The following is a 26,758-nucleotide window of genomic DNA, read 5'->3' as shown; positions in this document are numbered from 1 at the left end:
GGGATGCAAAGTACTGCACGGTTGCAGAGACTGCTAAACCCGTGTTTCTTGAGGGCAAAGAAGCTACTCTGTGCACTCTATAAACACCTTGTGAGCCCATCAGGAGATACATACACAATCAATTAGATGCTCAGACTAGCTCATTTCTTTAACACTAGGTCTAAATAAGCAAAATCGAAAGTTACTGATCTAAATGAGAGCAGGGAAATGAAAATAAAGGTGAGTATGAAACTAAAATGAAGCTATCAAACACATTGAGAAGGTAGGAGAGTGATCGAAAGCACTGTGAGGGAGCAGCTTAGAACCAACCTTTTTTCATTGGATGGTACAAATCCGGCTGAGGATCTAGCAGGAGGGAAAACAAAAACAAAAATAGCAGAGAAAGGAGATTAAGAGAGAAAGGAAAAAAGGTTTGCGCATGATTTCTGACTCAGACCCTGGGAAAGGCTTTTAGTCTACAGCTTTCTTTAAGCTCAGGACTCTGTTCAAGCATTTTTAAAATAAATACACACGCACACAGCAGCTGTCAACACTCGATGATACAAAAGTATAGATATATACTTAAAAAAAAAAATAAAGAGAATTCCTGAAGCCCTTCAGCAGGTCATGGCACAAAGACTTAATATGACATGAGAGCGTTTTAATTAAAGACTGAAAATTATTTCCAGAGTCAAGCCACACTGTAAAAATTTAACGCTCCTGCAAAATGGAAAGAGATAAAACAATTCTGCAAAGAGAAGAATCGGAAAAAAAAAAAAAAAAAAAAAAAAATCAAGCTCAGTGCAAATTACTAGCAGCACTGCCTCTTTCCAACAGACAGAGTTTGAGGGGTGCTGCTGGGGCCACTGCTTTACTCTTAAATCACCCAAAGGGATGGAGCTTCCTGTGCCACCGAGCTAAGAAAAAGCACCTACATTCTGTAAAGCCAGTGAACCCCATTTTCAGTTCCACGTACCTTCACTTTCAGGCAAGGCTGGGAAGGTTTTCACCTGGAACGGACGGAAAGGTTTGCCCTCCAGGGGAATTTCTTCGCTCTCCTCAGAGCTCACTCTGACATCCACCTGGGATTCAGAAATGGAGGATGTGAACTGATCCATGTCTGCACGTTGCTCCTGAAGCAGCTCATCTGAAAGGAATAAGAGGCAATATTACACAAACTGCATGAAGCCTGGCAGGAACAGAAAGGGGCAGATGGTTTGAACCTAGCTGAGGCAGGGCTGCAGGGGAACACTGTTCAGGGCTGCCAGGTTATCTTATCTTGCCTGCTCTGAAGTCTCATCTGGAATCCTCAGTAAAGCCGTTGGCTAGAAACACATACAAATAAGAGCCAAGAAGTTTGAAGTGGCAAGAGGTTATGGTAAGATGGGATTGAACTCCTATAAAGTAGGAAAGCATCTGCTTATTTTTATGGATCGCCTTCATCTCCCTTTGAGAGACAGCTTTGATATTCTGAATGTTGATTTTTTTTTTTTTTTTTTTTTTTAAATGGACAGCAAAAGTTATTAGGAACAAGCTATTCTGACTGGTTGTGTTGAAAAACACAGAATATCTGTCCTGTGCTACATAAGCCTAAGCCCATGTGCTTGCGGTTGAGGGCATCCCCTCAGTGGAGCTTTTTGGAGCCCACTTCACCCAATATAAAAGCTTGTGGTCTAACACGGTGGCACGGGAGCTGGCACAGAGACACTGACCAATCTCATCCTGGATTTCTTCAGCCACATATGGCACCTTGTAGAGCAGAGACAAGCTTTGATTCATTCGCTCCTCAATCACATGGAGATGTGTCATCACCTGCAAACGTACAAGAGTGTGTTGGAGTTGGCAAAGACTGTCAGTCACTTGACTGGTACCGGCTCTTCACTTGTTTAATAAAATATCTACCACTGGTAAATCTGCTGTGACAGACAACAGGATGGTACACAGGTCCACCTACTCCACTCCTCTGACTGATGCTCTTTAACACATCGCGCTTCACTGGAACCAGCCACTTGTACACGGTGCTCTCCGTGTTTTGGGAAAGGTTGGGGGTGAGAGAGAGGATTCATCTGACTCCTGCTGTAAGCAGCTCTACCCTGGAAACACTGAAGCTGGTATTTCCCATATGCCAGATACAGTCATAATTCAATTCCCACAGCAGCTACAAGCAAGTGCTTTATTAAATGGATTATCATTCCTGACTGCTAGAAAAGATACACACAAAGGGAGCAGACAATATTATTTATCAACTCTGGTTTCAGAACAAAGGTGCCTTTCAGACCAACGGTGGCATCACATTTGTCTTACACGCACTACACCCACTTGCTGGCAACAGCGTTCTCCCTTCCTTCGAGAAATAAATTCAAACTCAAACTCTACGCAACCTCAAATCACTCTTCCCTAGCGTATTAAATTCACTGGTGAAGTCAAGCCTGACCTGAAGAGGGTGCTGCGTAATCAGGGATCACACAGACCCAGAAAAAACGCTTACATGGACGGCCAAATGTTTAAAAAAAGCTAAGGAGCTGCACGGATCCGTTTTACAGTCTGACATGTAGGCGACCTTTAAGAGCAAGGATGAAAGCAATTTAATTTTACATGTGGCAGCTTGTCAATCAAGGGAATCGATTGAGGAGCTTAAAGTGCATCTGAAAAGTAAAGCGAATGGAAATTGAACTGTACCACCCACATCCCTCGCAGTCGATTTGTTGACACTGCAGCCTTCAGAATGAATTAAGGACTGTTTAGGTTTTAGCATAAGAATACAATTCACACACTCCCTCCTGGGCTTTGGCAGCATCAGAACAAAGGGTCAGGGTGGACGGTGCTTGAATACCACAATCTCTTTCTGAGGATGCGCAGCTTAACAGGAACCACAGAAGCAGCCACCGATAGCACGAAGAAACGACACGAAACCCGTGGGACCAGGCACCTCCAAGCGTGAGGTTTGCCTCTAGAAAATCCCTGCAACGCTGTGCTACACCTCACCAGGGGTGACAAACAGACTCCAGTCCCTACCTTACTCTTAAACCATGATATTTCCATCTGCTGGTTCTACAGCCAGGTAAAGCATTTTTTTCCCAGTAAACTGGGGCTGGTAAAACACAGATTATCCTCCTACAGCTGTGACTGGACAGTCAGTTCTCTCTGAAGCTGTGAAAGGACATACCCTTACGAGGAGACCTTTCAGTGTTAACAGGCCATTCTTAACCGGAATCTTTCAGTACATCTTTCACCATTTTAAAAGTGGGTTGAAAAAACAAGTATCAGGATGTAATTCTAAATATTTGTGGAGTATCTACAACTAGTACAACGGCCAGGTTTGACATCTGCTTCAGGCAGCCTATTCACATACAGTAGTCAGCAAAAGGAAAAGGGCTTTCTGGCTGTTCAGGAGTCAAATATATTGCAACAGTACAAAACCGACTTATCAAAACAGACTTTCTAATAACGTTAACAACAACGATCAAATTCTTGGCAAGGCTTCTGTATTACACTTCAGAAACAAGGCAGTAGTTCTGCAGAGGCACAGAAGAATTCCCACAAACCCAAACCACAGGCATCGTGAAGAACAAGCCTACTGAAATGAACACAGACACGAGGTCTTGGAAGAAGTGAGGAAGTCTGACCAAGTCCCCAAGTCCCCAGCAAATAATTTCATGGGTGCTTGACAAAAGGAAACACAAAAATGGTATCAGACTAGTCCTAGGTTTGTTGTTGTGACCCCTATTGTTATTGTGACCAACAATAATTCATGACTAAAGCAGAGTTCCAATATTTCATACCAAGTCACGGACCAAGGAGAATCGTACAGACAGTGTATCTGGTGACAGGCCCATACACACGGAACGGGAGATCTCTGCACAAGTACCCGAAGTTGCTATAGTACCCAGAAAAATAGCGTGAGGACTCAAGGCACAGCTTCTAGAGTCTGCGACAGCCAGGGCTGGCTAACAATGCCTCCCTTGATAGAAACATTCTCGTACCTGAGATTTCATCTGTGCAGCCTTTTCTGGGTCGACTGCCAGGACGTGCTGGTAATGGCGGATGGTGTGCAGACGGTCCTTGTTCTCAGCACGAACATAGCGCTTCAGAGCTTGCAGGATGCGGTGGGGCTGCAGGATTTGAGGAGGGGAAGAGCTCAAATCCATTTGATTCAAATAAAATTCTCAGCTGAAATGAAGCACTTCAGACGTGAGTCTGCTTTGCTACCAGACAGATCAATCACCTTGGATATTTTCTTTTTAAATTAAGTCTGTCTGACTCGGAACACTATGTCTTACGAACACTAAACAAAGCTGAGGGTTTTTTAACCCGGCAGAAAGTAAAGTGAGTCAATTAGGAGACCCACTGCTAAGTCTGCAGCACAAACTGCCACGATGGAGAAAGCTTTACTGGGAATCTCTTCCTGGTTTCTGCCCTGACAAGTCACAGGCAGTCTTCTCACCAAGCTATTCCCACCTTCCACCCTGCCCAGAGCTACCCTGTCATCAAAATTTGTTGCAAAGACACTCACCCGTGGCGGGTCAGCCTGCAGGGCAGCCAGGTAGTTCTCCAGAGCAATCCGACGGCGATCGTTCAACATGGCTTCCACACGAGCCAGGTGAGTTTCCACAAGCTGCTGCTTCTCACTTGCTGCCTCTTTCTCCAGCGATTTCACCATTGCCTGGAAGTGCTAGAAGAAAGAAAGGAATCTGCATGAAATGCACTGTATGCATCAGGGTCACCTATTCTCACTGACATAACTCCTCAGGACAAACAGAGACAGTCACACTGCACGTCCCAGGCATTTAGAGGAGGAAAGAAGGGCACTGAGAAGCAGTGATGAGGATTTCATCTTTGCAAACTCAATAGTGAAAATCTGTCTTCCAAACCCCCTTCAAAGGTCTGAAGGGGGCACACGACCTTGCAAATAAAGATCATGTTGAAGATGGGAGATCCAGACTGCACTGAACGAATGGCACAGTATTAACTCTTTCCCTCAACCTTGCAATATGGAAGTAGGGTAGATGCCTTCAGCCTAGAGACATTAATGTGAATTTGTAAGTTTACAGAGGTATCGCATAGGGGATTTTTCATCAGTGCGCCTTCATATCAAATCTCTTTATATTCTATTAGAAAGGTCATAACCCACATCTCCAACGAGCCAGCAAAGTCCATTAAGCGTTGTTATGTTTCAACAGAGATGATGGAAAAGTCTTTTGGACTTAAAGTGGCTTACGTTAAAAAATGTAGAGAGAAAACTGTGTTCCAGGATAAAATGGGTTTAAAAGCTGGAGTCAGTCACTTAGTCGTATATTAGCTTGAGGGAACTTCATATAGTTGTCATTGCCAGAAGAGCCTGCCCCTAACAATCCCATACGGAGAATATCCCTGATTAACTTCACAGTCTAACTGAACTCTCCTCATAAGGCAAAAGATTGGCATTTTGGCAGCAAACCAGCTTTATGTGCTGTCTAAGTGGTTTTCACTAAGTCTGCCCGAACAGGAAATGCGCGTCCAGAGAGTCGGGGCCACTCTGAACTGGGCTGTGAGGCAGCTGGTTAGTGCAAAACAGGCCAAAGGTCTGAAGTTACAATTTGTCTCTGCTGCTGCTGCTGCGCTTGAGGGGTGAGACAGCTCCCTTCCACTGGGTCTAGGAAAGGACCTGGCACAGTATGGGATCATCTCCAGCTTTCAGAACAAAGCACGTAACTGAATCAGATCTCCTCTAAAAAGCAGCTGTTGACAGAACAGGAAAGCTGTTCTTCCATCTCAGTCGTCTTTTGGCTTTGAATATTACAATCTCTCGGTTTATTGAGAAGACGAAGGCCAAGCACCAGTAACTTTAGGTCCTTACCTGAATGAGGGTCTGCCTTTCTGCCTTGGGGAGATTTACAGCTTGGTGTTCTGCTTCCTCCCATTCCTTTTTCACCTGGACAAAGAAAGGACAGAACACATCAACAAGACACAAATTTACATCTGATCTTTGTGAGCTAATTTGCCTTCACAGGCAGATCTTTGCCCAGCCCAGATAGGTTTCGAAGGCACAAAAGAGCTGCTGTGGGGTTTAAACCTAGCACTTAAGCAAATGAGCAGCAAGGCAAGCATCTCCAGTGATTCCTCTCTCCCAGCATCTGAAGAAATTACAATCTAACTGCCACAGCGTGGTCACGTTGCAAGAGACACGCAGAAGGTTGGCGACTGGAAAGGAAGTCAGTTCATCATCAATTTGTCCAGAAAAACACGGGCACAGCACAAACGACTGAAGCTCACCCGGTCCATGCGGTTGTGGTGTCTGACCTCCAGCTGCTCCTTCGCCTTCTGGAAGCGGGCGTGCTCGTTGTCATCAGCTGGGGTTTCAAAATAGACATCCACATCATCAGTTGGCACTGCAAAGAGAAAAGTAAGGGTAAGCGGAGGTTCACAAACCTGCAATCCTGGATTGCAAAGGACAGGTAGGGAGAAGAATCTCCATGCCTGCATAATTAACAATCTGGCAGACTGAGTTTACTGAACCGCCACCTACCAGGAGTCCATTTTGGTATCTACGCTGCCAATTTACTGCACAACATCAGTTAGTTACATCATCCCAACAACACAGTAATGCACTGCGGCAACCAGCACCTGTTCGGTCTTCTCATTAGTTCTGAGACGAGCATTATTCAGCTCCAGCAAAAGAATGACTTGGATTGCAGAATACAGGACTTGTTTTCTCTTCCCTTTCACATTGGCTTTGGATAGTTTAAATGACATTTTGTGCATTAGCTGTTCGCTGACAAGCTGGCTCCAGACATCATTAATATGATTAGGGAGCTTGACAATAAATCTGCACAAAACACTACCCGGTATTTCACACTTCAAACCTACCTTCCCTACCAGATGCATCATGCAGGACTAACAGGCAATGATATTAGACAAGACAGCAACAGAAGGAGGCTCAGTGTGACAAATTGACTTGTCCAATAAACTGGATGGTTTGTATCTTTAAGACATTCAAATTCGACAAAGGGAGAAACAGAATTTCAGAACTGGTAATGGCAACCATCTGCAAAATCCACAACAGGGGCTCTGTACTCCATATACTGCAGCTCAGGAGACGCTGAATCAAGTTTCCGTGCTACAGTTTTAGAAACTACACATCCCAGAACCCTTTCTGAAAGGATCTCACCAAAAAACGATGCGCTCTGTTGTTGCCCTTCAGCAGAGGGAGGGCAGAAAGGGAAAGTTAAGGCAACCTTTCAATCCCATTAGTTATTTGGGTGGAATAAACCTCCAACACGTCATTGAAAAAGCATGCTGTAGAAAAAAATTCACCTGGCACTTTGGCATGGATACAGGGTAAGAGTTTAGCATGCACCTGAGTCCACGAACCTTTACTGTAACTAAGGAAGGAGGAGTGAAGAAGGGGAAAGGATTATGGCATGAAAAAATGGCAACACACAACACAGGCATTACCGCTGCGTGCAAGGGACAACGTCACATCTGTACTGTATTCTGGGCCTGCTCATGGCATTTCTAAACCAGGCTTGGACACAGAGAACTCTCTTTCCAGCCCCAAATCCCTCTGTAACAGGACAAACTTTTGTACAAAAAGCTCCTGACATCCGCATCTTTTATTTCACCACTTCAGTTAGATCAGCCCAATCTAAAGCACTTGCATGAAGCCCATTTTGTAAACAGGATTACGGCTGTATAGTCAGACTGCCAAGCCCCAGATAACACAAAAAGCCTTTCAAAAAGCTTTAATGGTAGCTGAAGTGGAAGTGCTGGAGTTCAACAATAAGATTAATAAGGAGGTTAAAATGTTTTCGGTAGTTTTATCATCTGACATAAAAGCCAGGTGAAATTGGTGCCAAAAATTTCAGGCTCTCAGAAATGCAGAGATTGAGTTAAGATTCGTATTTCAAACCAAGCTGAAGGTGGGAATCTGAATTCTATACTACTACTCTGATATTTTCCCAAAATACAATAGCAAGAAAACACCTACTACCAGAACAGCAAGTAGCAGCCTGGTTTCCAGGACCGACTGGTGAAACATATGCACAGTAACATGACTGGGGAAAGCGAGTGCTTCCTTCCACATATTTGGAAAAAAAGCCAATTACGCGAACAAGCAAGCTATGTGTTTTCACAAGAGGTTAGAGACAGCCCCTGATCCCTGCTGTAGATCTGGATGATGACAACTAAGCCCTTAGCAAGAGCTGCAAGGCAACGGTGAGCACAGACAGCGTATGCCGAGAGCCGCTTTCCCCAGGAAAGTTCACCCTAAAGACCTAGAGAAGCGGAGACAAGAGGAGACTGCTGCAAAAGGACAGACAGAACTGCTGCAGACACCAGAACCAAAAGGATGAGCTACAGACGTATCCTCTCTTGACTTAGGCAAGGAGGAGGAGACACCAAACGCCAGACAGACAGTGGCTAGCTGCAAAAGGGCCAGTGGGAGGCAGGACTTACTCATCTTTTTACACACAGCCATACAATACTCCTCTGACTCAAAATTGTTCCTGTTGCCTCCGCAGCCTCCATATATAAAGCGAACGCATTTTCTCTTGTTAGGGTCGAAGTACCAACGAGGCATCACAGCCCGGCAGGGCCCTGTCATCGCCTCCTGGGAGCAGACAGCTGTGTGGAGACGGGTTAGAACATGAGCTAGTGAGGAGCACAGGCCTTGCCGAGCGACTTACGCAACGCAGAGGTGGCTCTAGGTCACAGCTTCTTCTGGGGCACCAGCGCTGGCCTCAGCATCGCTACTTCACCGACCAAAGGGCTTTTGTCAGTTTTGGGGGGTGGGGGGCGATTTTTAACATTGCAAAAGCATCCATCGCAAGGCTTGCCAGTGCTATTTGGGGAAGCGCCTGCACGTGGTGCTTTGGGGCAAACATGTAGCAGCAGCAGTTTTCTCAACATGGAGCTCTCATCTGCAGAAGTGACTTCTCCTTAGCTAGGATCTATTTTGCTGATGCCACAGCGCTATGCCTCGTGTGTCCCAGTGGTAGAGCCTCTACTGTATAAAACCAACACGATGGAAAGAAAACCCATTAGGGCTGCTTAAAGAATTCAAAGGTGTCCTGTTCCGCTGCACTCTGCCTGGATAGACACTTCACATCTTAAAGGTGAGGTATTAAGAGGAAGTGAAAAGGCAGGCTAAGCAAAAAGAACGTGATTGCCATGGCAATCGCAGCCGCTAGTTTTTTAAGTTTTGAAACATCTATACACTAAACACTGAAACTCCAGGTAGCCATGGCACGTGGACTGCTTCACAATAAGCGGGCAATATAAGCAGCTGGGTTATTCTGAGGCAAGAGAACAGATACAGTCTGTGAGTTAGCAACTGTTCACGGTACTACAGAAAAACAGACTGCGTACCCCCCAAAACAGACACCCCAATCATATTGCTCCAATTCTGTTTCAACACCTGCAGATCTGTAACAACCCTGCACATATATGAGCTAAGCCTTATTTCAGCAAGTAAAATTATCTGCAGCATGCTGGCATTTTACCAAAAAGATGCAAGAATTGCTGGCAATGATTCAGTGATCTGTAGCTAATTGAATTTCGGTCCCTCTCCCCTCCTCCTTCCTCTGCAGACACTTCCACAGGTGAAGTGTAGGACCTCATATAACGCTGAGGCACCACACAATCAGCAGATGCCCTCTGCAATGGCACCCAGCACTTAACAAAAGCTACCGCAAGCACAGTCTGTATTACTACTGCAGTAAGTATATGTTACTCATATAATAAAAGTGGGCCAATTGTGTCGGCTGACTTTGTTTCAGGAAAGAGAAGGGTTTATGCAAAGGCTGTTTAAGGCAGCGCTACGTATCTTCCTCACCCTTAAGTGGCCAGATGGCCCTTTTAGGCCACCTCTGCAGAGTACAGCCCATCACTTTCAGCTTCCTTTTTGTAAACGAGTATAAAACACCAAAAGCAGGGTAATCACCCCAAACTACGACTTTAAATTCTTAGTGCACCCCCAAAAGCCTCTAAGGTTTTTCAAAACTAGCCCACGCAGGTGTGGTTTTCTGATTCCACACTGCACCTTCACGAAGGTGCTCGTTCAGTGTGCCAAACACCGGGCTTTCTGCCAGCAGAACTGCTGTTTATCTGGAAACATATGGCAAATGCTCTAGAGAGTTAATTTCAACACTTGAAACATAAGCATCATCAGCTTTCCTCTGTTTGCCAACTTATCTGGCAAATAAAACTTCCAAGTGGCATTTATTAACTTGATCAAAAACCCATCACCAACCAACAGCCAACGAGAATACTCTCAAGGAAGCAAGAGGCCTGTGGGCTAGAATGTGTCTTACATTTCATATCGCTGCTGACTTCTTTTTCAGAAACAGCCTTCTCGTTGCTAGGCTCTGTGGGGGTCTCTTCATTGTAATCGTCAACTTTGTAGCTATCATAATAGTAATCACGGTCTTCCACCACGTCCTCCTCCTCCTCTTCCCCTTCGTCTTCTTCATCCTCATCTTCCTCCACAGCTGTTCCTGTGAAGTCTTCTACACCTGCCTCTGTAGGGAACTCACTGAAGGGATACAGTTCAGTTAGGGAGTAAAGTTAAGGCTAACCACTTCACAGCCAGCCTTTCATGTACCAGAACAACGATTCTCTTGTCATCTGTTCTAGAAACACAAGAGATGGGAAAAATAAATCTACCAACTATTGATCAACCACAGCAACGGGACCTCCCTCATTGCAGAGAGTCCTGTTATTGCAGGCAGAGCTTCTCTGTGCCTCTGGCTTAGAGGGGCTGCCTGCATTCTCCCATCAGCTTCTTTTCAGTAAGTGGAAGTCCACCACTGGGGGAGGGACCTACTGGAGCAGCCAGACAGTCTTTCTGACTGACTAAGAATGAAGGGAAGGGAGCTGTTTAGCTCCTCCAGTTACAGGAGCACTGCAAAGTCATTTGTCCTTCTGAGAGGCTTTTTCAGGCTCAGGACACTCCTCTGGGAAACCCAAAAGCACAGAAATTCTCCTCTCAGTCCCCGCCACAAGAAAGTCACTGCGTGAAATATTCACGAACAGCAACTTCACATACAGAGCTGTTAACATCTATGCCAGTAAGAAGCCTACCTTTTATAAACGTCATAGTCTTCATCCTCGTCTTCATCCTCTTCCTCCTTGGACAGAGCCTCATCCACAACCTTTGTCTGAGGACAACATACATATTCTGTTCCATGGAACTGGTCTACTCCGCAGGGCAGCAGCATGCCGTAACTGTGCAGGATCATCCCTTCTGTCAGACAGGCCTGAAAGAGGAGCCCATTCACATTAGCATCATGTTCTTGCTTTATTCAAAGCTAGACTTTCCTTATCATCCCAAGAATGCTGACAACGGTCTAAATTTTACAGCAAAAAGACAACAGCGACATATAACCTAAGTCTCAACATCAAAGGAAAATGGATTTGAAACTTGTAGCTTAAGCAAAATCCCCAGAAAACTCCCAGACTCAAGAACCATGCAGTGCTTCCTGGTGTTAAGGTATCAAATGCTCCACAGCCCCTAACAACTGCTCATTTGTCAGCAGCAAAGTTCAGGAAAAATAACTAGACATTTGGTGCCAACTCAAGGGAGAAAGCACTTGAAAGAAACAGAACTGTTGTTTGCTTTTCTGGGCTGGCCACTTCATTAAACTTTGTCTATTAAACTTTATATAGGAGTAAGTGAATAATCGCTTAAATGGACTTTGTGTCAAGATAATTTTAACATGCTGTAGATGAAAATCAATCAGATAATTCAAGAAAAAGCCAAATGCAAACTGCAATTAGACATTATGTCTATACAATTCTCTTAAGCTAGAGCAATACGTGCCTTTGTGGCACCCTAGAAAAGAATGAAGTAAGAAAGGCTTTATTATGTGCATCAGAACCCTTTTGTGCTTTGCTTTGTTACAGCACGGATGTAAAATGAGCCAAATATTTCTGGAAAAGTTCTCCAACTATGCTGAAAGCAAGGGGTTTTTTAAAGTTTGCTAGACATTAACAAGTTTATCCTCAATTAAAAGGCAAATTTTCTCTAGCACAGCTTTATTTAGATGGGTTTTAGCTCCTGGGTTTTCAAAGAAATGGGAAGTTTAATTGTTGCATCCTTAACCTCATCTTTACTAGCACCATCACAAAACTCGTGTTGCTGTTTCCACAACTGCGTTTCTACAAAATGGAAAACATCTACATTTTGTCATGATTTTGTTTTTACTACCCCCACTTCAAAAGGGTGTGCAGAGAATTTGCAACATTTTTGCTATCCAGGATTAAAAAAAACCCACAGGAAAACCCATGGGCTAGATTCATTCTGAGAAGATAATCCATCTCTTATGTAAAACCACTAATCAGCCACAACAAAACTCGTAGACTGTCCCCCAGCAAGCACTCCTAACCAAATCCCCAGCAGCAGCAGGTACATTAACACAAAATGTGCAAGAAAAATAAAAAACATCCTATGATCACTGTAGCTCTCTACCCTGGAAAGAAGGATAGGCCATTGCTTCAGGCAATATCCTAGAGACTTGATTTCAATTCCTAGCTCCGTCCTAGAGTATCATTTTGGGCAAGCTACTCAGGACAGCTTTTCATGAGTGAAGAATTAACTCAGAGAGCTACACAGGATTTTTAGACACCTGAGTACTTTTAAATTGTGTTTTTCATTGCTCTCCACCTCAGTCCATAGACCACGACACGGGAATAACAGACCCCAGAGATAAACGCTGTTATGCTTCAATGCTACAAGCACCCAAATGGAAAAATCCAGAATAAATATTCCTGCCTCAGCAGCTCCATTACCTCTTTTGCCACAGTGTGCCAGTGCTGATGGCTTTTACACACATCCATCCGCTCCTTGTGGAAGAACCGGCACTTCTCTGGAACCAGCAGGACATCGCTTACAAACTCACCCACTGAAAAACAAGAAACATCCACTGTTCACACGTGTCCAACTTCCAACACACGACAAAGCCAGTATCAGAACTCCCCCAAAGCATAGGTCGTCGCAAGTGCCTTAAAGGGTTGATACATTCTTAGCAGAGACAGGCCGGATCAACAGCTACCTCTGCAAATTCACAGAAAAAGAGACACTCGGAGGCTCCAAGAGGAAAACAGAAATAGACGCTGATCGCTGAAACATTATGTGAACCCTAAGGCTGCAGCAAAGGCAAAGTTTACAATGCAAGTTAATAAATAGTTGTTCATGGAACGGACAGGATTAACTGAAGAGATTTCACAGGAATCTTTGGAAAGATTGCATCTGCACACAGAAGTTTTCAAACCACTTAATCACCAATTTCTACATGAGCTGCATCATACCAAAGCTAGTTCATGCTGTCTGGTGCTCTAACAGCCTGGAATTTTTTATATGCCACGAGTGTTATCTATGTTTTCAGTATCTGGGTATATGAGCAAGTCTTGTTTGTTTTTGTTTTGTTTTGTTTCCAGATGGTTTAATTCAGGATCAACTGCAGCACATTCCCTGACTCGGACAGTCCTAACCAAAACACAGAGGGCTGAAAAAATAAAAACTATACAACCCAAAAAACCAGAGCAGGACCAGAGTCAGCAAAAACACTGCATTCCAACATTTAGATAACCACAACCTCACCAGCATGATGAAATTTTGGCACAACATTAAAAACAGACTTTTGCTTTTGAGGAAGGCAGGAGGGAGAGACATAATCAAGTCTGCTCTACAAACTCTGTATTAGCTGGACTTAAAAGCTATTTAGCCTGAATTTCCACCACAACTCAGTTTGGCACCAACAATACATTAAATAAGTATCAGAACTACACAAACATTACTTTCTGTTCTCAGCCCAGAAGTCCTAAAAAGCACTGCCACTGGAATCCAAATGTGAAATTTCCTCAACATTGAGATTTTTCTTCCTTTCCTGCAGATTTAAATGCCACATCCAGTAATTTTAAAATAAGGAGATATCTAGAGAATCTGAGAAAACCAGAAATAGACCTTCAGCTCAAGTGTTTCAAAGCAACATGCCTCCCACACCTGACTAGCAGCTTTAGGAATCCTTTGTTAAAATTGGAGAAAAGTTCTTTTAAGCCAAAGGCCTTTTCTCATGGAGTCTCCAGGGACCAGCTGTCCAAACAACCTTCAACATTGTGATTTGAAAGTAAATTCTAATATTTCGCACGACTAATTTTTTTTGCAGCCCCTTAGTACTGATACTCAAGGCTCATGGACACTTCTCCAATGTGCTATGCACAAGTCAAGTAGAATTTAGGGACAGATTATCTGATGACAACTGCCAGGTAACGAAATCAGCTAGCATTCATAAAACCTTTTAAGTGAGTTAAATTTTCAAATAAAAGACACAACAGAGAAATGCTATTTTCCCCATTTTCTTCTCTCAAAACAGACCAGTCACAATTTTGAGTTAATAATCCTTCCTCCTTCGCTCTCAGGAGAGGTTTGTGTTCAAAAGTATCTGATAAGAAAGCTAAAACTGACCAAAAATTAAATCAAGAGACTGATTCCAGGGCCTGAAGGCAGAAGACTCAAACTGATCCAATAGAGTAATCAGTAACAAAACCCAGCCATTAAACAGCTACTCTGAAAACCACTGAATCCTAGCACCTTCACGCAGTGCAAGGTTCTCTCAATGCACCTAGGAACTGGAAAACCCCTACATCCTACAAATTAACGGGCACCTTCCCCATTCATGGCCACTGCTATCAAAAAAGAAAAATCCCCTTTTTTTCCAATCAGAGCAGGCCTAAGAGGTGTTTCCATGCCACCTAACAGCCTCGCCAGAACTGTCAGCAGGTCGTCTTTTCGCACCTCAGCCAGGCTCAGCCCTGCTCCCATCATCCTACTGTTCCCTTCATTCTGCAGTTCAGTGAGAGTGCTAATGGATTCTCCTCTTCTCCCCTCTCCACCTTTGAAATACAAAAGAACTTGCATTGGTGGGGGGAGGCAGGAGAAGGTTAAACAGGTATGACAGCAAGATCCTACCTCAAGATAGCCGGTGCATTAATGTACCAAGGAAGACAGAAGCACCAATAGGAAGAAAAAAACCCCATAGTTCGACTGTAAACAAAAAGTCATAGGCAACCCCAGAGAAACATATCACCCATTTACAACAAGCAATTTGTGGACTGCTAAAGACAACGACAACATTTTATACTCATATGGACTACTGACTTGCAACTCGGATCTGAAACCCAAAGCTGCTTTGCAGGCTGGGCTGTACAAGTCAGCAACACTGTGAAAGACACTAATTAAAAACCTCAACAGATACTTTAATGCTTACCAAATTTTATGGCACTATCACTAAAATCAGTTTATTTTTCATCTGGAGAACAGGCCTGGGGGAGGATTATTTCTAAAAAGAGATGACTCTGTATAAATCCAGAGATCACACTTTCATCCTTATTTCCATGAGAAATCCTCAGTATAATCAGCTGGGGTTGGTTACTTCTCAAACTTACACTTCCACATCTACAAAAAGATGCATCTTTCTCCCAGGATGTATCCACAGCAAATTTCATTTTTTGTACAGTGCTTGATGATCGTCTAGCGGGAGGAATTACATACAGAACAGCACCCACAGAGTGCTGCAGATTTGCTGGTGTTCTCCTATGTCAAACCACAGATACTGCTGCAGATTATGAAAACTGGTTCCCACCGAATGCTCCCCGCAATCAGACTCTTCAAGATCTCACAGGACTCCTTTCAAAACAAGTCTCTTCTAGTGGGTAACTGCAAAGAGATTCAGCCAGCTGAGACTAAGCTTAACACTAAGAACACACGCAGTGCAGCACAGCGTCAGGCACAACGCACAGGTCAAAAGTCACAAGGTAAACAAAATAAAGACATTGCCTGATTCAAGTGGGCGGATAGATTCTGGAAAGCACCATGAAATCCATCACAGCTTCTCTCATACTCTTTCACACTTCAAACTGGGGACATGGGATACAGCTGCAAGAAGCAGGGCCTCTTTGAAACAGCAAAGTTTAAATATAGTCATTGAAACAGAATAGAGATCTCTTGCCAAGACCAAAGCAGGAAGTCTGAGCACACTGAGCATTTAAGTCTCCAAGGCAACAAAATATTAAAGCTCCACAAAAATAGGATCAGAGTATTAAATCCCAATGTCTTTGTGATACTCAAATACAATAGCCTTCAGGTTTTATGGCAGTTGCAGAGAGAATGGGGATTTCTTTTTCACGCCAGGCACCATTATTCCACCACAGCTGTTATCAAGCTGTCGATCTGCTTGAGAAAGGCAGAGTTCCATCTTGTGGAAATAAAAACATTCAAGTGCAAGTTGGATGTGGAAACGGCAAGCTGGTATGAGAGAAGCCTTAGAAACTCAGTTGCTCTCTCTGTAAGAAGCCACAAGAACGCACCAAAACCCATCACACCATGCACTCACCCAGGCACTTGTAGGGCACGACAATGTGAGTGTGGTCCTTGCACTGCTTCTTCCCCCTCTTGCACCAGCTGTCGATGCTGACAGGTTGATTGGCTTCCACAACATTTGTGATCTGAAGCTCTGGATACATCTGTTTAACGAGACAGAGAGAGGTTTCTCTCCAGAAAGGCCAAAGGACATGCAAAGCGGCTCCTCAACAGAAGTAGCGAGGCTGATTCTCTACACAAAACCAAGTTCAAATTTGCAAGTGGACGCACATTCTCTTCTGGATCAAGCTTACGACAGCTGAAGACATAAAAAAGCCCCCAGCTGTCTGTCACACAAGGCTTGGGAGATGGAACGTGCCATCACTTCTTTGTGGCAGGAGAAAGGCACGTCAGGGGCAAGAGCCTTCATCGGTGCTAAGCTGAGGTGTGTGGTTTTGCGTGGTAGCAGAGAACAATTTATTTGTTCTACTCTGTCTGGTGCAGGATGATACCCCCTGGAAGAGGGCAAGCATAGGCTTTAGTAATATCTTCAGACTCTCTCATCATTTGTCAAGCTAATATGCACCTAGCTCCTCAGGTTTCCTGATGCCTGTGACATTTATGATGTATTAATATGATGCCTACATCCTGCTCAAGTTCTCAAGTCCAGACACTGACTTATATTTAGGCTTCTACTACATGAATGCAAATGTAGTCCCAGTTATATCAGCTTTGTAAAATAGTTTTTTAAAGTTTCCCAGTCCAGACACGGTGCATTCTATCACTTTCCCATTAAAAAAAAATTAGAAAATACATTCCCTGCAGTATTTTATGTGCCTGTCATCTCAGAGAAGCAATTAAAGACACTTATCAAGGCCAACACACTGCAGTATATCTGGAGCACACTGAAACACTACATCTTTTACAATGAAGCACAAAGAATCTAAAAATACTGTCAACATTTTGATGAAAATATTTTTCTAATATTCTGGCCAATTAGAACATGTCACTGAGAACATACAGCCACATTCTAACGACAATAGGTGACAGATTGCAGTTTGCACAACGTGGAGCAGATGCTGGTTAACCAGTCCAGAGGCAGAACATATGGTGAAACCCCTGCAAACACTGGCAGCAATACCTCTCTGATATACACACCGAGGACCCTCTGTGGCAGCGTAAACTGATCGAAATCAGAGGTAGCTCCTCAATCCCACTGCAGTGTGCTCCCTGCTCTTCCCGGGCAGTAACTCAGCAAGACAGTTCAGGGAACTGAGCTAGTCAAAAGCAAGTTAGTCTCCCACAGCGTTAATTTGCTACTGACCAGCTAAACTGGAATCCAATTCTTTAGCAGCAGCGAAGACTCGGGATCACAGAGAAAAACTCACCTCTTGGCAGTACTGCAGAATCTCTTCCTTTCTTCCAAAGCAGCTCTTGGTCCCCGAAGTGTCAGGTTCCCATTTCCCAGTCTGGATATTCACATGCATATTTAGCTTCCCACAGAACATGGCAATTTGAGGCTCTGCCACTGCAAACCCTGTCCCAGCATTGGCTGCGAGCGCCTGTGAAGACAAACAAAAACAAAACACGTTGATTGCATTATCTGATTTAAAGCAGAACAACTCAAGAGAGCCAGAAACCCTCTGGCATCTTCTCAGAGAGCTCCTGCTTAATCCAGAATATCAGTGGAGTCTTGTAAACTATTTCATAACGATGTTTCTTAAAGCTGGTGAGCCCACAGCAAGTTTTCACCAGCAACGTGTCTTGATTTTCCAAATGGTTTTTATTATTGCAACAACAGCTTACCAAAACCAAGAGTAATTCACACTTAAAGGCTGTGTCCACGAAGGCTAAAACACATGTCTGAAAGTTAAACTGGTATTTGAAGAGAATTAATTAGTTCTAATAACTTCTGGCAGAAATACCTCTGTGAAGTTATGGACAAAGCAGGTATAATAACTGCTTCTCCCTGCAAGAATCCTGCTCCAACTTTGAAGCTGCGTGTTTCTCCCAAAATCTTCAAATAATTGGGATAGGAATCCCTAAGCTTCTTGACCATAGAAGTAAAGACGACTTCTGCTGGATCAGAAAAGCATAGCTGTTGGAACCAGCTCCTGAAAGCCTGTCGTCTCTCCTTCAGTGCACGCGGGTTTGTAGGGCCTGGTTCCTGATGTGTATTCCGTGCACTTCCCACCCTGCACCAGCAGACAAAAACCCGACAGCCCAGACCCACATTTGGGTCAAACTGCAGACTGATCAATGAAAACAAGGTCAGGTTCCCTTTCTGAAATCTTGCCGGCCGACCAAAAGAAGAAAAAGGGGATTAAATTAAATTGTAGACTTAGTATTTTTTTCCTGAAAAGAATGGATGCTGGGAGCTGAACATCCTCTCCCTACATAACTACTAGCTGCTAAAAAAAAAAAGAAAAGGCATGAACTCGTAAATCAAAAGCTCTTTAAGGTGCTGAGGGGAATGAAATCCATTTCAACTTCTTCAGACAAGGCACATTAGAAACAGCAATACACAGAGGCTTCAGGGCACCACCGCCACTAAATTTCTTTTTTCCTGGCCGACAGCGCTACCCTCGGCCACCAGTCCTGCCTTCATATTTAGCTTTTCACGCACTCAAAAATGCATACATTACTGTAGGCACTGTTCACTCCCTACCGCCTGCAGATCCCCATCAACTGCTATCGATATGTGTATGCTTAAAGCAAATAACGGAGCAAAGAGAAGAATTCAACTGGACAACCCCTGTGTGCAGCTCCTAGTTGCTGGATATTAGGAAAAAATTAACTCCATGATAATTAGCTCATTTCTCCCCCTCCCCATTTACACACAGAATCACTGCCTGGAGGTAAGACATTTCAACACTCAGCATCAAGGACTGTTTAGTGCCAAACACAGGGCTAGTGCTTGGGGGATAAGGCCAACTTGAGGGGCAAATGCATAAATTCACGTCTTAACTTCAGGAAAGTTACATCTTGAATTTTAAGAACTATTCAACTGCACATTAATTGAGAGAAAGAGTCTTATACAAGTGGCCTCTGTTTACTCTAACCCCTTCACCCAACAGATGCTCATGAGAGCATGTTCTAGCACAGATCACAAAATCATGAAATACTGAACTATATAAATGAGAACAGATACCAGCATCGATGTCCCAGTAATAAAATGCTTCCAAATTCACATGTACTGTCAAGTTTAGTATAGGTACATTTGTTGTACTCTCTGTCCTAATGAAAATATGTACACTTCAGGTGTCAGAGGACTTGTGATGAATACACCGAGGCTGAATAACAGGGTGCAGTAACTTTGTTCCTTCAGAAATCAAACATTTAAACAACACGTGCTTTGTTCTACCAAGTGCCAACTCATACTGGTCACTCTGGTGACTGCAAAACCTCAGCTCTTGCACTGCCTTCCTCCCAGAGATATCATTTTTGAAGAAAAAGGCAAATGTAGAATGATCTTTCATAACTCTATAAACACCCAGAAACTTTTTAAGAGGGCCCTTTCATCTCTCTACAAACAACCACCACCTTGGTACCAACAAGCACTTTCCAGAGAGCACAAGACTTGACATGTTCAGAAAACAATCCACAACACAATTTTGTTTTATGACAACGCTACAACTACATCCAAGATTCAAGCTGAACTCTGAAAAGAACAAAAAGAAATGCAAGATCAAGGATGCATAAAGCATTAACCCTTGTAAGAAGAATACAGTACATCAAAAGAATAAAATGTGCGTGTTAGGAACGGTGTGGAGATCATTAGCACTGCCTATGCTGGAAATCTGTTTTCTTCAAAGCAAACTTAACACATATGCAGCAAGATAAGGTAACTGCATAAGCAGGAGAGCTGCAGGCTCCATCCCAGAGGCAGAAAGATCCATCAGTAATCCATTCATAATGGCTCTTGCACGAGCAAAACTCCTGTTCAAACACATACCAACCTCCTGAAATCATGACCACCCCCTAGTTACATACTGATGCGAGCTCCTGTTTATTTTTGCCTCTCTCCAGCCTGACACCTCGGCACTGTGGCAAAGGTATCATTCCTCCTCCGTGGATTGCTCAAATAGTTTGCATATCAGTCGAGTGCTGTTGCCGTAGCTACCAGAACATGCTAAGCCCCAATTCACAGCGGAACAAAGAGACTAATTACTTGCTTGATTTCATCACTTTTAATCAAATGGAAGAAATCTTTTCTTGAATTGCACTGTTGAGTAAGTTAATGAACTTTGATATACACAAGTTGAATCTTTAACCCCATGACCTGCAAGATAAGATTTTTGAATAATGGGCTTCAATTTTTCACCGCTGACAATCCACTCCAGACACCAAACACATCAGGTTTTTAGCATTTTTGTATCATTCTATCCATACTGAGAGAATACAGCACAGCAAAATTCATCTGTGCTGGTGGCGGCCGCACCTCTGGCAAAGAAAGTCACCTCCAAGAGTTTTTTGGACATTTTCTGTTGCTCCCCACAATTGCCTTCAGCGTACCAAAAAGAAAAGCCGATCATTCGGGCTGAGGTTAGCTAGTCTACATTCAAGCATTGCTCTGCAAAAGGAGGGTTGGGGAACATGTGAACCAGCACGAAGCTTGGGATAAAGCCATATCCTCAGTTAAGCTCTTCAGTTCTTCAGAGATTTTACCCGTTCCACATTGCAGAGGGATGAACAAACTGACAGCACATTTTTCTTCGGGAATTTCCCAGCCATAAATGGAAGCAGCCGCCTCTCCTAGTGCTGGGGAGCAACTATTCAATCTCTTAAATAAGCAGACTGACAGCTCGGGAGGGGCGACATACACGTAATGGCAGAGAGTTCATCCAGTTGTGTAAGTCCTGGGTGAACATTATTTTAGCAGCTATTATCCTGTTAATATTTATCCATAACACGAGAGCAAGATGAATGTTATTTGGGAGAAGATTGTTACATAAACCATTACTTCCCTCACCGGCACTTGCATTTAACAAGATGTTTCATGATAAATTCTACTCCGCCTTTTGGTATAATTCTGTAAACCAGTTTGCTTTCCAAGACCAAAGAAGTATTCGATTTCATAAACACATAAATCTCTGGCCAGTTAATGTCAGTTAAATTCCTCATCCTGTCATGCAGTGCCTGATTTACGGTCCCAAAACACTGGAATTCAAACCTCTAAATCTTCTTCTTCTCTGATGGAAATGTCTCTGCCCAAGTATCCTGTCTTTTATTTACTACTAGTCTCTTTAACTCGTGACAACAGGTTTTGATGGGTGAGCTTTACCCATCCAGAGGCCTTGGGCTCTATGCTCTAAAAAGGGTCATGCCTTTTCTTCCTATAAGTGCTTTCTCCTCCTTTCTCAAAAGAGGGGTACAAGGTTAGTGAGATGGTGGGCATGGCACAGCACGACAATGTTCTTTATGGCGGAATTTTTGTGAATTTAAACTGCTTCTGCTCTCTGCTGTGCCTCCACTTCAATGCTGGGAACAACAATGCACAGGAATTCCTACCAACTTACGTAAAATAAGGAATGTCTCACATCTACCCCTGAAATGCATGCATTGCATTGCAGTTCAGGTTCAAAAAGGCATGAACATGAAAAATATACCCATTTTCCTTGCCTTGGATTTCTAGGCTCTGTTAAACCTCATCACCACAGAGCTTATCGAGCATGCTGGGTTTTCAGCTCCCCTATCGAATGCTATTCAGGAAAGCCTTCTGGCATGCTGCTGGGGACTTGAGAAGGGTGATCAGAGCTTCTCTTTTGTCACGAGCTGTCGTTCATTATACTTCACAGAAATGAGTTCCTGAGAGCTTTTCTTTATTGCAGAAAGGTATCTGGCAAAACGTCAAATTTAACTACAAGCTGAATTTACAGCGAGGTCAAACATTACTGTAACCTTGCCTATTTGATCAGATAACCCAGAATATCACAGAATCATAAAATACCAGGCTGAAAGGGACCTCAAGGTGCACAAGCACGGCAAGAGATGCTGGCCCTGGTTGCAGGGCAGAAGAGCTGCAAGGCTTGAGAAGCATCGAGAGCCTGCTAAGAAAACTCCTACTGTCTGCACTTCCCATCAGGAATCCTCTGCAGCAATACATGGGCAGCCCCAGCCACATAAAACCACGGAAGATTAAGTTGCTTTAAAACTGAAACTCCAGCCTCTAGAATTTATAAACTGCTGAAAAAGGCCAGAAAACACAGATTAATAGCTGCTGAGGGCATTCGCTGCCTCAAAAGAAAATGCACAGCCTCTTGCAGGATTGTCTGCAGGTTGGATCAGATTTCCTGCTCTGAAGAGTTACAAGTATCCCACAACTATTTGCTGCTACACTGACAAAAAATGCCAGGCAGTACTTTGAAAGATTACTTGCGCTGTTTGTTTTTAATTAAGCAAAGCCCCTCGAAAGTAATACTGCTTATTAAATCAGAGCGCACATGAACCGCAACCTGAGGGACTTCAGAACATGCTGTTCAGCACAGTCCCTATCCAGATAAATTATGCTTCCCGCTTTTACTTAATTAAAGAAAAAAAGAAAAAAACAAAGAAGCTTCTCTATTTAAAAAAAAAATAAAAAATTTCTTACTCTATCTCTAGGGCAACACAGGGGTGTCAGCGCTGCAACTCCTTCTATGTCAGTGTAATATCCACAGACATGGAGAATATAAATTGAACTCTTTCAAGACCATTGAGGAATTCAAACAGTTCCTTTCATACAAAAATGAGCCTTGTTACCTTATCAGCTTTCCTGTGAGCATAACCCTTGATGGCTGCCACTTTTAAATGCATGAAGTTTCTAACTTTTCACCCTTTCCTTGGCTGAAAAATTGATACGCACATTTGTGTGGGGACTTGACTGCTTCCAAGCCCAGCTGCACATCCCGCATTACCGCTGTCTGCAGAGTTAATGTTCACGGGCATTGCTCCTTCCATAAATGAGGCCAGTCCTTGGCAAAATAACACCAAAAACCAAGGAGAGGTGTTGCAGTCACAAACTCTACCGCTGCCATCTGATGTGAAGCGTTCAGCTGAAGCTTTAGGAAGGAGAACAGCTGGGTTGGCATTGTAGAGCTGGGCCTTTCCAGGTCTCGACGTGCCGCACAGCCCTTAAACCCAGCGTTCATTGCCGTGAATCTCACCTGTGAAGTAACGGTTTATAGCAAACTAGTGTTCAGGAAACTTCATTTTTCAACACTTCATTTAAAAAATGAGGGAAGTTGGCAGAGAGGCTTTACCCAGAAGAACTTCTGAACAGAATACTTAAAATTCTCCTGTTCTTGGGTTTGTAACTTGTAAACATGAGCAGAGCTTTCAATTCGTGCTTCAAATTGTGTTTCACGCTTTGTTTTCCTTCGCTTCTCTTCCTGCTTTTATTCAGCAGATAGGTGGCTTGAACCCAGGAAGGCTAATGAATGCCTGACACAGCAGGCAGTAAATCTACAGACTAGCAGCTCATCCTAGCTTTATTGCTTTATTTTTTTTTAAATTGCTGATAATTACAATAATGCACATGGGCAGGGGTCCAAGACAGGAAGAATTATTGTCTGCAGGCAGATCTGGTGTGAGCTGATAATACCAGCCTGTGTTTGCTTTTGAATTTAAATGGCAGAAATCTCAGTAAAGCAGTCTTTGGCTTACTTTAACTTGCTGGAAGGGGTGGAGTTCTCATCTGCTTGTCCTTTATTGACTTCTGTGGTAGAGGATTCTGCACCAGCAGAAAACTGGAAACCAATGCAGGAGCTGCAGTGCTAGCTTGGGTGCGGTTTATATTTAGATCGCTGCTGTTTATGGCTAACATGCAGCCTCCAACGCTCAGAAGTTCGGTGACAATAATCTGTGTACTTTCATAAGGGCCAACAGCAACCATAGCATTACAAAGACCAAAACGCTGCTGAAGCCTGAAGCACTCCTTACTGCTTTTGCCTTTTCTTCTGCCTTTCTACAGAGAAAAAGGGAGATTTCCACGTACCTGTGACTCACGGGCAGCCTTTTTGCCCTTGGAATTTGTACTAATGAGGCAGCAGATTACTTCCCCCTCCTCCTCTAGTTTATCATGCTCCATAAACCAAGCCTACATGAGTCACTGGGCAGATAATCTGCCGGTCAGACATTCGCACTGGGGAACTGCCACACTCCGATAGGGAACGCAACACTGCGGGCAGCGCTGGGGCATCGCTACTCTCAGGGCGCAGAGATCAGATTCAGTAAAGCCACGATTCAGCGTGGTCTTGGCTTCCCGAAGTTAGTTGTGTAACATGGTTGCCTTTGGCATCCTCTTCTCTACCCCCAGAGAGACAAAGTTCAGAACAACTCAGTTGGAACATTCCCTGAACAAATGTTACTGTACCCAGAACAGTGTCCTTTAAAAAAAAGATTAATTAATAGGCCTCAAGCCTCCAAAACTTGGCTGGATCTGGAACAGTTTACCACAAAAGCCACCCTAAAAATATAAAGGCGAGAGAAGAGGTAGGCAGCACTATTATGCCATTAATAATCCTTACACAGTGCACAGGTAGGTCCAAACATGCTTAATCAGCCAGGCTGCCTTCCCCTCGTCACAAGGGCCTTGGGAACACTTGTCAGGCGAAGTATCAGACAGCTGCACTTATGGCCACTTCTTTCCCCTTTTCAGCAAAACACAGCAAGGCTGCTATTTAAAGTACCTTTTTCTATGGAGCGATTCTAAGTCATATTACAGCACATGGAGGCTAGACCTATTTATTATGGGGCTAAACTAAGGCACAAAGTCAAGTGACTTGCCTAAGGTCACCTGTCACTGGGCTCAGCCCAGTTTAATCCTCAACCCCTCATCGTTCCAATCTGTGTCATCATTGTTTTGCACAGCAAGACTAATTACTGCTTTCCCACATGAATTATTTGGGCATGTGAACCACAGAGACTCAAGATGTCTTGTTAGCTAGCCAGCATGTGAAAAATTTAGTGCAATTTAATGTTTTCATGTACACTAAAAAATCTACTGAAGAAAATGGCCACGGGGCAGTTCTGCCTTCCTGGACAACCAGGAGGGAGATCCAAAACACAAGGCAGGAAGAGCAGCTATGATCAGTAGTATTTCACTCCACGTAGGAAAAACATTTTAATCTCCTTTCAGATCTAACTTTCATTACTGAGCTGTTAATATGAACTATCACTGCTCACAGCATAAAGGCTTCACTTTCAGCACATGTATGGAGACGTACAGAGACATGCTATTTTGTAAGGAACTTCTCCACATGGTTCGATAACAAGTCCCTTCCATCTTAAGGCACTTTAGCTACACACGAGTTAGTGAATATAATCCCTGTGGTTACCAGGATACAGAGATTCCATAATACACAGGAAAGTACATTTACAAAATCTTTCATCACTTCAAAACAATTTGTTCGAAGCAAAAATAATTTCTGGACTAAAACTCATCACAACTCACATACATGCACAACTTGTTCACTAGCTCTGCTCGTGGACACAACTGGCAGAAAGAAGACCAAGAGAAGAATCTATTAATATCAGACAGGCAAACCCCAAACCTCTGCTATTGATTTAAAGTGATTTCACTTTTTTTTTTTTTTTGGGGGGGGGGGGGGGGGGATGACACACGACGGGGACCGACACAACACCAAAACAAAATAAACTGAAAAAACCTCCCCCCAAAAAGCATAAATATTTGTTTCAGAGAGCTTGTGATGTTCACTGGGAGCTGCACAAAAAAGCCTGCAATGGAGAGGCCAGGGTAGGAACCTGTGGTTACTCAGTCTAACCATGCATCTAACCACTCGAATGACTGGAGATAAAGGCTGCACAGATTGTGGTGTTATCTAACACACAACGACCCAAAAGGCAAGCAGGAAACCGAAGGGCAGATTTTAACAAAGCATGGAGAATTTGAAGCGTCACAGCAAAATACCTGGAAAAAAATTTGAGATAAATGAAAGATAAGAAGCAGGAATGCAGTTTGCAATGCAGTTTGGTTTTGGTTTCAACCATTCACAGGCTCAAGTCTCCCTCCCTTTGCAGATGCTGTTCAATATTAGATTGGGCATTTACGTGCACAGACTGCAATTGTTTCGGAACATGATAAAATACTCAGCTGGTATCTTAAAGTCCCGCAATTAGGCTACACACACACTTCCCCATAGCATACAGGAATTGAGTCAACAGGCTCTAACCCTGCTGAAGCTCTGCAGGTCATGCTAAGATTGTTTTCCACCTCCAAATTCACAATCTTCTGATAAAAAACCAAAAAAGGTAATTCTGCCCTCCAAATAGTCCAGATGAAACTTCAAATCTGGAAGAGGAAACCATGAGGTTTTTAAGTCCAGGCTTTCCAAACCATGCTAATGACTACTGTCTTTTGGAAATAGGAAACCCACAGCTAAAACGCAGGGCTTGCTTTCATCTCTGCTGCCACTCCCTGAGCTTTGCCAAGTGGATGCTGATCCA

The 26,758-nt window shown here is 43.5% G+C and overlaps 1 protein-coding gene across 2 annotated transcripts in view; it reads right to left on the bottom strand.

The window, feature by feature from the left end:
• The window catches only part of APLP2 (amyloid beta precursor like protein 2), a 47,649-nt gene that overhangs the window by 6,498 nt on the left and 14,393 nt on the right, over positions 1 to 26,758 (bottom strand). Inside the window, exons 2-14 of one of the 2 annotated variants that reach the window (XM_074927584.1) lie at positions 17,701 to 17,874; positions 16,347 to 16,476; positions 12,745 to 12,857; positions 11,038 to 11,213; positions 10,269 to 10,489; positions 8,413 to 8,580; positions 6,232 to 6,347; positions 5,816 to 5,890; positions 4,493 to 4,651; positions 3,963 to 4,091; positions 1,692 to 1,791; positions 956 to 1,126; positions 310 to 345 (exon numbers count right to left, since the gene is read on the bottom strand). In XM_074927584.1, coding sequence (XP_074783685.1) covers positions 310 to 345; positions 956 to 1,126; positions 1,692 to 1,791; positions 3,963 to 4,091; positions 4,493 to 4,651; positions 5,816 to 5,890; positions 6,232 to 6,347; positions 8,413 to 8,580; positions 10,269 to 10,489; positions 11,038 to 11,213; positions 12,745 to 12,857; positions 16,347 to 16,476; positions 17,701 to 17,874 — 1,768 coding nt within the window. The remainder of the gene's footprint in view (positions 1 to 309; positions 346 to 955; positions 1,127 to 1,691; positions 1,792 to 3,962; positions 4,092 to 4,492; positions 4,652 to 5,815; positions 5,891 to 6,231; positions 6,348 to 8,412; positions 8,581 to 10,268; positions 10,490 to 11,037; positions 11,214 to 12,744; positions 12,858 to 16,346; positions 16,477 to 17,700; positions 17,875 to 26,758) is intronic. The other variant, XM_074927585.1, reaches the window with a different exon arrangement.

This window comes from Athene noctua, chromosome 26 (genome assembly GCF_965140245.1).
Source record: "Athene noctua chromosome 26, bAthNoc1.hap1.1, whole genome shotgun sequence".
NCBI lineage: Eukaryota > Metazoa > Chordata > Aves > Strigiformes > Strigidae > Athene > Athene noctua.
The sequence above is the reverse complement of the archived record's forward strand: the minus strand, read 5'-3'. Positions and strand labels throughout refer to the sequence as shown.